Here is a 13,048-nt window from a genome sequence, read left to right as displayed (position 1 = left end):
CTGAACCCCAAACTGCTCCCTCGGTTGTTCAGCGGTGTGTGAATGTCTAGAATAAGATTAGCTAATACTGATGGTCCCTTACTATAGCAGCCTCTACCATCATTGGGTGAGCCAGTAATGTAAAAGAGCTTTGAATGGTCAGAAGACTAGTAAAGAGATATATGAGTACAAGTCCATTTACCATTTACTATTTATCATGACCTGCTCAAAAGCTGACTTGATGTCTGTTACAGGAGTCACTGCTATCCTAGTGGCTCTGTCTTTATAATGTTTTCTGTAGACAGTTTTGCCTGACGTATATTTGGGATGAAGATTGCTGTATTTCCCCATTTTTGATGTGAATGTCTGCTTGGAGGAATATAAATATCTGTTTCCTCATTTGGTTCATAATCAGAATCATCAGACTCAGAATTGACCACAAGATGGTCTTCATCTTCAGACACACCCTCCTCTCTTTCACTGTCATGATCAAAGAGGAGTGCCAGGGTTGTCTCCTGTTTACTTCTGCTGCTCATTTTGTAAAGCTCTGACAGAGAGTGTATCATGTGTAGATGCAGAGTATAATGTTGGTAGGACTCCCTTGCAGAGAATCTGTATGTTTTTCTCCTCCCCTGCTGTAGTGATGGGAAGTTCAGCTCTTTTCAGAGAGACGGCTTTTTTGACTCGGCTCCCGAAGAAGAGCCGGCTCTTTTGACAGTGTTTTTATGAGAAGCCTTATAATTGCCCAATTTTGTGCATTTATTCTTACTTTTGTTTAGTATTTAAATCAAACTTTTTTATTGTACAATTTAACAAAAAACTGCAAACATATCCACAAAACCGAACAGAACCAAACTCGAGTAAACAGAACAGAACCAACTCAAGCAAACAGAACCAGAACCAAACTTAAGCAAACAGAAAAGAACCAACTCAAGCAAACAGAACCAGAACTAAACTTAAGCAAACAGAACAGAACCAACTCAAGCAAACAGAACCAAACTCAAGCAAACAGAACCAGAACCAACTCAAGCAAACAGAACCAGAACCAAACTTAAAAAAACAGAACAGAACCAACTCAAGCAAACAGAACCAGAACCAAACTCAAGCTAACAGGACCAGAACCAAACTCAAGCAAACAGAACCAGAACCAACTCAAGCAAACAGAACCAGAACCAAACTCAAGCTAACAGAACCAGAACCAAACTCAAGCAAACAGAACCAGAATCAGAACCAAACTCGAGCATACATAACCAGAACCAACTCAAGCAAACAGAACCAGAACCAAACTCAAGCAAACAGAACCAGAACCTACTCAAGCAAACAGAACCAGAACCAACTCAAGCAAACAGAACCATAACCAACTCAAGCAAACAGAACCAGAACCAAACTCGAACAAACAGAACCAGAACCAAACTGGAGCAAACATTGTTAATGGCCTCAGTTCAGGTTGGCATTGAGTAAAATATGATCCCTCAGCTTGGATGGGCTGATCCAATTTCTCCTCTCAGTGAGCATTTGCCCTGTCTTCAAGAAGACTCTTTGATGTAGCCATGATACACAGCCTCCCCTCAATCACCTATATCCTATATACTCACATGTGATTGGCCGCATGGCCGCCATGCTGACCAATCAAAACAAAGTTCTGCTGTGAGCAGAGCTGGGGCTGAGCACTGAGAGAGTTAAGCAGCGAAAGGAAAAAACTATGTGATTGGGGTGAAAAATGTCACACAGTTGCAAAGAAACAATTAGTATTTGACACTTCTGACTCCTTTTAGCCTCAACTTCGACTGCCGGGTCAAATTGACCGACGAACAGTATATATGCAACATAAACATGCAGGGGGGGTTGCAAATATGTGAAAGGAACCATTTTTATTTTATATGTTGATTACGCTAATTAAGGCAAGTAGAAGAAGTTTCATATCGAAAAAACGCTTAACTCTTTTTTTTTTTGAGCTTTGAAAAGGGTCAATCTGACCCTGAACATAACAGGAGGGTTAACTCACAAATTTGGATACTGGGCAAGGTAGCCGCAAACCTTATAAAGAAGTAGTACAGCTTACTAAATGATGCAAATACTCTACAAATAGACTTATTGCTTTCTGGCAAAGGATTTGAGTTTTAGGATTGCAGACTGATTTAGTCTTTCCATATCAAATACAATTGAGAATATAGGATAAGAGGTGTGTGCAAGTGGCACAGAGGAGTTTGCATTTGTGTAGTACTAGCCTGGATTTGATCCTACGACTCTGACAGGGAGATGGACAGTTCTTGACAGCAGGATCTTCAGTGCAGGATTCCAGGGTCTCCACTGGGTTGGCTCCAATAAACTTCAATGAACTCACAAATCTGACCTGCAGGTGACAACATGGACAGAATCAGTTATTAGATGCTTGTCTTTCAGATAGTTTGTTTCTTCAACTACAAGAAATATATTCTAAATACACTGTATATGACATATAATACATATATAAATAAATGTATGAGCCAGAGACCAAACCATAATGAATGATATTTGTTTTATTTATGCCACAAATTATTGATATTTAATTCACATAATATCTTTTCCACTGAGGTTATTTTCTTTACTTCTAGATCAGATCATGTACTAAGAATAACTCAAAGGAACATACTTCACTTTCCAACACAAAAAATGTCTCCATTAAATATTTTCAGCATAAATATAACTTTTAGCCCTTTATCGAGGAGTATATAAACATTTTACACTCTTTCCACAGTGAATAAACAACTCCAGACCTCAATCTTTCCACTCGATATGATTCAAGGAGTGGAACCTTTAATGTAAACTTTAATAAACTAACAACGATTTTGGGATTTATTATAAAAACAGCCATATTCCTTTTCCACTCTTCAATCATAATGCAACTTTGACAGCTCAGCACCTGACTAGCCTGCATCATGTGATGCTGAAGACCTTCATTTTGATGAGTTAAGGTTCTTCAGGATTATTCAAATACATTTTACTAAATAAATATGAGTTTTTACTGAAATACAGATGGTTTCAGACCACAAACATACAGGCTAAAAACACGAAGGCATTCATGATTCATTCGTCCAGCGTTCTCAACGCTGCCATAGCCAGACTCCAGACAGACCACCAGAGTGCCCTCTTCCTGGTGCTTTTAAATAAAATGTATTATTAGGATAAGATAAGATAAGATAAGAGATTCCTTTACTCGTCCCACAACGGGGAAATTCAAGTGTTACAGTAACAGAGTAGACAGTGCAAAAGAAATATATAAAGCAAACAAGAGCCTATTAATGAACAATTATTAAAAAGTTATTAGCAATCAAAATTAAAATCCAAATGAATTATTATTATTATTATTATTATTATTATTATTATTATTATTATTATTATTATTATCATCTCTGGGGACTTCAATCGTGTATTTTCTACATAGATTTTTTTCCCATCTGTACGTACTTGTAGCATTTTTTTCATTGTATCTATATCTTATTAATTACTTTCTTCTATTAATATTATTTGATATTCTTACTTATTTAGTATAGGAGCAACTGTGATGACTGAATTTCCCCCCGGGATAAATAAAGTATTCCTGAATCTGATTCTGATTAAGATAAGATATTAAGATAAGATGTTACTTTATTGATCCCCCGGGGGGGAAATTCAGTTGTTACAGTAACCCAGACATAGAAGAAGTTTCAATAAGTAAAACAAAATAAAATAAAAATGAAATAAGATAAGTAAAAATAAAAATAGATAAATAAAGCTAGAATACAATTTAGAGATATATACAACATGATTCTGATGATGGCAAGCCTCTGACAGTGTGAGTGCTACCTACATGTTGGAAACCTATAATCAATTGTAAACCTAGTTGATGGCAGACTATAGACCCTGATACAAGTTTAAATGATGCAAAAAAAAAACAATTAACATTTTGCTGGACTTGGTTTCCCTGTCAGTTTTGTGTCAAAACAACACCCTTATTTCAAAGTTGTAATGTCTGTTGCCCCAGTTGTGTTACACTCAACCTGGCAAGCAACCATAAGAAACTTTAACTTCCTTTTCCTTTCTCTTCAAAAATGTTCATTCTCAGCAGAAGACAAAATCTTAAGCAAGAAGCAACAATTTTACAAATGTATGAGTCAAAATGCTATAGCTTATATCTCCCTCTGTTGCATTGCTTCAGTGATGTTCAAAATGTTTCTTCGCTTATGTTTCCTGTTTTATTTTGTTACTTAACCTTGCGTCTTGTTTCAGGTTTTATGACTTCCGGTCACTGTGTTTCCCGCTCCCCTGATTAATCTAATGTGCCGCACCTGTGTCTCGTTATCCCCACTCCTAGCGTGTATTTAAGTCCTGTCTCCGCCTCCTTTTGTGCCAATTCCCCTTGTCATTTGAGTCAGTACTCCAGCCTTTTTTCTTGTTTCTCGTGTATGCCTCAGTGTTTTGTGGCCTCACCTTTTTGCCCCTCGATATGGAGACCTCTGCCTGAGTTTTTTGATCACCTCTGTACCGAGCCCTGCTTTTGATTAAACGGACCTCTTGCTTTTGGATTCGTCTTGATGGTTCAGTTTCACACAACAACACGAACTTCTGCGCACATGCCTCAACTTCGTAGCATTAAGCTTGCGATAACAAAATCGCAGAGGCTATTTTCTGATATTTCAAAATAAAAGCACTTCCTGTCAACACGGACTTTATACCAAATCCCTACCATTTGCAGGTTATTTCACACATATTACTATGAAGTGTAAACAATTCAAATAGTGCATTTTATCGTTCTAGTGTGTACTTATTCAACCAGGAAATGTGAACTGTATTTTGTTACATTTTTACCAAAACAATTAGCAACACCCTCCAATCTCAGAGAACAACCCTTGGCAAGGGATTTGGGTAAATGCAAAGACAAAAAAAAACAATTAAACATAACATAATTTGCATCATTCAGTTTTATTGTATTATAATTAGTAAATGAAAAGTGATGTTTGTCATTATTTCTTTAATATGGTTGCATGTGCACATCCAAATAGTTTGATTATGAGAAAAAAATACAAAGGATCCATTAAAGCCCCCCCCCCCCCCCCTTCAAACCTTAAATTACATATTCATAAGGTGACATGTTAAATAGCATATAAGAGGCATGTTACTCTGTTAGACAGACTACTCATTCACTCACAGTTGCAAGCTTACCTGACCTCCATGTCCACAGACAAGATATATTTACACCCTGACATGAGATAGAAATAAAAATTCTACAAAGGGAGGACAGACTGGGTTAATATCTTTCTGCTGAGGTTATAGTAATGAGCCACTGTCTTTTTGATTATTGGTACTGTGTAGAGAGGGTTTGGAAAGTCCTTCCAGAAACAGCATATGATATTATTTCAAAGATAACAGCACAGTCAATGATTGCATATTTGTATAAGTGTTGGGTGTTTACTATTTGGGGATTGTATCAAATAGCAGTTTTTTGTTCAGTCGATAGTGGTGTCACTTGATTGCATTGCAGAAGTGTGTGTTGGGCTTCTAATGTTGACATAGGTGTAATGAGGTCAGTTAAAGGAATAAAACCCTCTTTAGGCTTAAGATAATTCAAAATATAGTTAAGTAGATAGTTAACTTGCGTGAAAAACTGTAATGAGGAAGCATGTAACAAACCAATTTTGGCACGCTGTGAAACTGAACTTAAAATTAAAGTTATGAATAATCCTGATCTTTAAAACGAGAATAACAAATCATCAATGTAAGGGTTTATTCTGAAGCCATTCTCAAAGCTGATTCTTTAACAAGTACTGCACCATCTTCAGTCTCTGTCACATGGTGTCACTGTCTACCACTAAAGCATAAAACATCTCTCTCCTCAAATCTTGACACACCCATTTCTTAAGAGCTGGACACGGGTTTCTGGCAGATACATCATTACTTTTTGAATTAACAACACACCCCACACATGTCCTGGGATATTTTGTCAGATATCTGACATCATCAAAAGCAACCGCGAATTTTATTTCCTGGACTATTTTTCCAGCAGACGAAAGGATGCATTTTTGGACCACGGTCTTTGTCTTGTGTGCAGTATGGCCCAGAGCTTTGTCTGTGACTCGTTACTCCATAGCCGAGGAGATGGAGAGGGGCTCTGTTGTGGCTAATCTGGCTGAGGATTTGGGACTGGAGCTTGGAGGTTTGGCACAGCGAGAGGTAAAACTTGATATTTTTCATAACAAAAAATATTTAGACGTCAATAAAAAGACAGGGGAATTGTTTATCGTGGAAAAGATGGACAGGGAACATCTTTGTCCGAAGATAGCCTCTTGTTTCCTGAAGCTTGACGTTATCATAGAGAGCCCATTACGCATCTTTAACATTGAGCTTGGAATAACGGACATAAATGACAACGCACCACATTTTCGACGAGACAGGGTAGAGCTCGACGTCTCAGAATCAGCAGCACCAGGAGAGAGGTTCTCCCTGCCTAATGCTGTGGATCCAGATGTTGGCATAAATACGATCAAAACATACAAACTCAGTGTTAGTGAACATTTCACAATCGAAATTCAGACGGGCAGTGATGGCACTCAGTATGTTGATTTGGTGTTGGCGAAATCTTTAGATAGAGAGGAGAAAGCGGTACATAATCTAGTCCTGACTGCTGTGGACGGCGGGGTCCCTGTGCGCTCCGGCACTGCCAACATCATTGTTAATGTACAGGACACAAACGATAATCCTCCTCGGTTTGACAAGCAGACCTACACTATTAACATGACAGAAAATTCCCCTATAGGAGCCTTGGTGATGAAGCTGAATGCTACGGATCTTGATGAGGGTCTTAATTCAGAGATAGTGTACTCATTCACCCTTTACACGTCAGAGAAAACACAGGACGTCTTTGCACTGAGTCCTAACACTGGAGAGATAACTGTGAAGGGCACAATTGACTATGAAGACATGAAGTTTTATGAGATGCACATTGAGGCCAGGGACAAAGGGACACATCCCTTACTGGGCCAGTGTACAGTAGTCGCGCACGTGACCGATATGAATGATAATTATCCGGAAATAACCATACAGTCCGTCAAAAGCACAGTGGATGAGAACATCCCTGTAGGAACTGTCATTGCTCTGGTGGGCATAAGTGACAGAGACACTGGCGATAATGGCGAAGTGAGCTTATCCTTAAATCAGAACTTGCCCTTTATTCTTAATCAGTCATCAGATGGACCCATGCATTACAAGCTCATTGTGTCTGCACCCTTAGATCGTGAGTTAGTTTCGGAATATGATATCATACTAATTGTGACTGATGCAGGAAATCCTCCGTTATCTGATAATGAAACGTTACATCTGCATCTGCTGGATGTCAATGATAACGCGCCACAGTTCCCTCAGTCATTTTATACCATACGTGTGATGGAGAATAACGCACCTGGAGCCCTGCTCAGCTCCCTCACTGCCTTTGACCCTGACCTCCATGAAAACCAGTATCTCGTGTATTTCATCCTGGAGAAGGAGATAGCCAACACCTCCATGTCCATGCTGTTCTCCATCAATCCAGAGAACGGCAATCTTTACGCACTGAAAACTTTTGACTATGAGATCGAGAAGGAGTTTCTTTTCCACATCGAGGCCAGAGACTCTGGCTCTCCCCCTCTCAGCAGTAACGTCACGGTCCACATCATCATAGTAGACCAGAATGACAACGCTCCGGTCATTGTGTCTCCGTGGCGCGCGCACGGCTCGGTGGTGGAGGAGAAGATCCCCAGGTCCACCGATAAAGGCTCTCTGGTTTCCAAAGTGATAGCTTTGGACACAGACTCGGTGCACAACTCAAGGATTACCTACCAGTTTCTACAGGTGACTGACGCCACCTTGTTCAGTCTGGACCAGTACAACGGAGAGATCCGGACTATGAGGATGTTCAGCTACAGAGACCCGCGTCACCTGAGACTGGTTGTTGTTGCAAAGGACAATGGGCAGCCTGCTCTGTCTGCTACAGTCACCATCAAGCTGTCCACGGTGGAGACTGCTGTGAAGACCTACTCTGACATGACTGAGGAGCCCCTAGGGTACGACATCTTCTCAGACCTCAACCTGTATCTGGTCATCGGTCTGGGCTCGGTGTCGTTTCTCCTGCTCATCACCATACTGGTCACCATCGTGCTCAAGTGTCAGAAAAGCGGGCCCAGCAAAGCGGCTCCTCCCTGCAGGAACAGTGTGATCAGTGAGAGGAACTCCACCATCGCAGACTCCACTCTGGTCTCCAACGATGCCTACTGGTACAGTCTGTTTCTAGCAGAGACCAGGAAAGGAAAGATGGTGGTCAGACAGCCTGTGCCAAAGGGCTCCAGATACATCGTGTCCAGTCTACCAAGAGGAACAGGACTCACGGACTCTAGTGGCTCAGCAGCCTCCACTCTACAGGTAAGAGAGCCAAAATTGTTCAGCTTTTAATACATTTTGAAGGCTAATTTGTGTTTTCTACAATGTTAGTTGTACAACGCACACGAAGTTACCTATTCAACCCAGCGATATCTGATAACTAAAAAAAAGAAATAATTTGAAACACTATTCAAACCTAAATATGTAGTTTTCTAATGTGATTTATGCAAACACTGCCTTTGCAATGCAAGAGATGGCGCTGTTTTCAAAGTAAAATGTCAGCCCATAAACGCCATGACAGTGGATGGTACCTCGCAGTGCTCATTGTTAACCCACCGGACAGCTCCGAGGTGCTGAAATTTCGATTTGAAAACGTGCTTGTCGTTTCGAGCGCCAAAGTATTCTCATGATTAGTGCTGTATGGGAATGTATGGGATCGAGGTAGTAACAAATACTTTCAATATTACTGGTAATTTGAAGTATATTGGTTGAAGTGGAGTACACGCAAACACGACAATGGGATGCCTAGTAACAATGGAGCCCTGCAAGAGGTACGTGCTGCTCGCTGTTCTTTTCATTTTCGTTGGCAAAATATCGTCTTCAGTGACTCACTATTCAATACCGGAGGAATTGAAAGAAGGATCAGTTGTTGCAAACCTTGCTACCGATCTAAGCTTGGATGTTAGGACACTAAAGCAACGGAAGTTGCGACTCGACATAATTTCAAACAAGAAATATCTGGATGTGAACAAAGAGACTGGTGAACTGTATGTTGTGGAGAAGATAGACAGAGAAAATATATGCAATACAAAGTCATCAGCTTCTTGTTATCTAAGACTTGAGGTAATACTGGAAAACCCAGTAAGAATCTTTAACATAGAGGTGGAAATTCTGGATATAAATGACAACGCCCCTCAGTTTAGAAGGGACGTCATACATCTGGATATATCTGAAGCTACACCGAAGGGTGAGAGATTCTCTCTCAGCAATGCAGTTGATCCTGATGTTGGAAGTAATTCAGTGAAAACATATCGTCTGAGTGAAAGTGAGCATTTTAATATTGAGGTTCAGACTGTAAGAGAAGGATCAAAATTTGCTGAACTGATTTTAATAAATGCCTTAGATCGAGAGCAGCAAGCTGTTCATAACCTAATACTCACAGCTGTAGATGGAGGCACACCTGCCCGGTCAGGAACTGCAAGAGTTATTGTCCGTGTTTTAGACACAAATGATAACGCACCTACTTTTGACATGGCCAGTTATACTTTAACAATAATTGAAAACTCTCCCATAGGGAGTCTTGTTATTCATCTGAATGCCACAGACTTAGATGAGGGATCAAACTCTGATGTTACTTACGCATACAGTTTATATACGTCAGAGAAAACACAGGAAACATTTCACCTGAATCCTTCCACTGGTGAAATCACTGTTAAAGGAATGTTAAATTATGAGGACTTCAGGATTTATGATATGGAAGTTATAGCGACCGATAAAGGAGCCAACAGTTTGTCAGGACAGTGTACCATAAAGATCCTGGTAGAGGACATGAACGACAACCACCCAGAAATATCTATTAAATCATTTCAGAGTCCAGTTAATGAAAACATAGAGTTAGACACAGTGATAGCTGTAGTCAGTGTGAGTGATAAAGACTCTGGTGATAATGGAGTGGTTGATCTTCATATTCCAGATAAGATGCCTTTCAAACTGAGAGAGTCCTCTGATAACTATTATGAATTAGTGGTGTCAGAGCCGTTAGACCGTGAGAAGGTTCCAGAATATGACATCACCTTCACGGTGACAGACAGAGGTTCTCCTCCTTTATCTGACAATGAAACTATGACATTAGAGCTGCTGGATGTCAATGACAATGTCCCACAGTTCCCTCAGTCATTTTATACCATACGTGTGATGGAGAATAACGCACCTGGAGCCCTGCTCAGCTCCCTCACTGCCTTTGACCCTGACCTCCATGAAAACCAGTATCTCGTTTATTTCATCCTGGAGAAGGAGATAGCCAACACCTCCATGTCCATGCTGTTCTCCATCAATCCAGAGAACGGAAATCTTTACGCACTGAAAACTTTTGACTATGAGATCGAGAAGGAGTTCCTTTTCCACATCGAGGCCAGAGACTCTGGCTCTCCTCCGCTCAGCAGTAACGTCACGGTCCACATCATCATTGTGGACCAGAACGACAACGCACCAGTCATTGTGTCTCCGTGGCGCGCACACGGCTCGGTGGTGGAGGAGAAGATCCCCAGGTCCACCGATAAAGGCTCTCTGGTTTCCAAAGTGATAGCCTTGGACACAGACTCTGTGCACAACTCAAGGATAACATATCAGTTTCTACAGGTGACTGACGCCACCTTGTTCAGTCTGGACCAGTACAACGGAGAGATCCGGACTATGAGGATGTTCAGCTACAGAGACCCGCGCCACCTGAGACTGGTTGTTGTTGCCAAGGACAACGGGCAGCCCGCTCTGTCTGCTACAGTCACCATCAAGCTGTCCACGGTGGAGACTGCTGTTAAGACCTACTCTGACATGACCGAGGAGCCTCTGGGGTACGACATCTTCTCAGACCTCAACCTGTATCTGGTCATCGGTCTGGGCTCGGTGTCGTTTCTCCTGCTCATCACCATACTGGTCACCATCGTGCTCAAGTGTCAGAAAAGCGGGCCCAGCAAAGCGGCTCCTCCCTGCAGGAACAGTGTGATCAGTGAGAGGAACTCCACCATCGCAGACTCCACTCTGGTCTCCAATGATGCCTACTGGTACAGTCTGTTTCTAGCAGAGACCAGGAAAGGAAAGATGGTGGTCAGACAGCCTGTGCCAAAGGGCTCCAGATACATCGTGTCCAGTCTACCGAGAGGAACAGGACTCACGGACTCTAGTGGCTCAGCAGCCTCCACTCTGCAGGTAAGAGAGTAAAAAAACCGATAAGTTCTTCTTGTGTAAATGCCTTATAGATGCTGACTTTTTCTTACTTTGCAATTTAAAGACAATTTTATTTAGTTACTTGCTCCGTGCATTATGCAAAATAAACTAATAACAACTGACACCCAAAACAAAACCAGATATGTTTTTCAAATATTTGCTTCATGCAGACATTAGCTTATAATTGCAAGAGATGGCGCTGTTTTCAAAGTTAGATGCCAGTCCATGAACGCCATGACAGTGAGTCAGTTCCACCAGTGCAGATCAGTGAACGACCGGACAGCTCCGTGGTGCTGAAACCCTAGTCCGTAAACGCGGTTGTCTTCAACCGCCAAGGTATATGGTGCATGACATAAATATGAAGATATATGGAATCGGAGCAGTTACAACATTTTTCAATATTGCTGGAAATTTATATTACACTGGTTAACGTGTATTGCACGCACACACGACAATGGCACGCTCTGAAACAATGGAGCCATGCAGAAGGTACGTGCTGTTCGTTGTTCTTGTTTTTTTCGTCAGGGAAATATCGTCTTCAGTGACTCATTATTCGATTCCTGAGGAAATGAAAGAGGGATCAGTCGTTGCTAACCTTGCAACTGATCTGAGTTTGGATGTCAAAACACTGAAGCAGAGGAAAATGCGACTCGACATCATTTCAAATAAGAAATATCTCGATGTGAACAAAGAGACTGGCGAGCTGTATGTTGTAGAGAAGATAGACAGAGAACACCTTTGTCCATCAAAGTCATCGGCAACTTGTTATCTTAAACTGGAAGTGATACTCGAGAATCCACTTCGAATCTTTAACATAGAGGTTGAAATTTTAGATATGAACGACAACGCCCCACAGTTTAGGAGAGATGCCATACATTTGGATATCTCAGAAGCGACACCGAAAGGAGAGAGATTTTCTCTCAGTAATGCAGTTGATCCTGACATTGGAGCTAATTCAGTGAAAACATACCGTCTAAGTGAAAGTGAACATTTTGATATTGAGGTTCAAACTGGAAGAGACGGGTCGAAATTTGCCGATTTGATATTAAAAAAGACTTTAGATCGAGAGCAGCAAGCTGTTCATAACCTAATACTCACAGCTGTAGATGGAGGCACACCTGCCCGGTCTGGAACTGCAAGAGTTATTGTTCATGTTTCAGACACAAATGATAATGCACCTACTTTTGACAAAGCTAGTTATACAATAGAAATAATGGAAAACTCTCCCATAGGAAGCCTTGTTATTCATCTGAATGCCACAGACTTAGATGAGGGATCAAACTCTGATGTAACTTATGCATACAGTTTATATACGTCAGAAAAAACACAGGAAACATTTCACCTGAATCCTTCCACTGGTGAAATCACTGTTAAAGGAATGTTAAATTATGAAGAGTTCAGGATTTATGATATGGAAGTTATAGCGACCGACAAAGGAGCCAACAGTTTGTCAGGACAGTGTACCATAAAGATCCTGGTAGAGGACATGAACGACAACCACCCAGAAATATCTATTAAATCATTTCAGAGTCCAGTTAATGAAAACATAGAGTTAGACACAGTGATCGCTGTAGTCAGTGTGAGTGATAAAGACTCTGGTGATAATGGAGTGGTTGATCTTCATATTCCAGATAAGATGCCTTTCAAACTGAGAGAGTCCTCTGATAACTATTATGAATTAGTGGTGTCAGAGCCGTTAGACCGTGAGAAGGTTCCAGAATATGACATCACCTTCACGGTGACAGACAGAGGTTCTCCT

At 41.0% G+C, this 13,048-nt stretch overlaps 2 protein-coding genes across 6 annotated transcripts in view; one reads left to right on the top strand and one right to left on the bottom strand.

Moving 5' to 3' along the window:
* The window catches only part of fgf18a (fibroblast growth factor 18a), an 81,674-nt gene that overhangs the window by 58,541 nt on the left and 10,085 nt on the right, over positions 1 to 13,048 (bottom strand). For 3 of the 5 annotated variants that reach the window (XM_034689147.1, XM_034689146.1, XM_034689145.1), the window contains exon 2: positions 2,208 to 2,332. The gene's annotated coding sequence lies outside the window, so the exon portion shown is untranslated. Of the gene's footprint in view, positions 1 to 2,207; positions 2,333 to 4,428; positions 4,629 to 7,809; positions 8,329 to 13,048 lie in introns of those variants that run through there. The other 2 variants (XM_034689144.1, XM_034689143.1) reach the window with 2 other exon arrangements.
* On the top strand, positions 6,010 to 11,853 carry LOC117817637 (protocadherin beta-13-like). The gene is made up of 3 exons (XM_034690391.1): positions 6,010 to 8,388; positions 10,705 to 11,271; positions 11,815 to 11,853. The coding sequence occupies exons 1-3, from the start codon at positions 6,010 to 6,012 to the stop codon at positions 11,851 to 11,853; spliced, it is 2,985 nt and encodes a 994-aa protein (XP_034546282.1).

Source organism: Notolabrus celidotus, chromosome 8 (assembly GCF_009762535.1).
Source record: "Notolabrus celidotus isolate fNotCel1 chromosome 8, fNotCel1.pri, whole genome shotgun sequence".
NCBI classification, from domain to species: Eukaryota; Metazoa; Chordata; class Actinopteri; order Labriformes; family Labridae; genus Notolabrus; species Notolabrus celidotus.
Note: the sequence above shows the minus strand (reverse complement) of the source record. Positions and strands in the feature narration are given on the sequence as shown.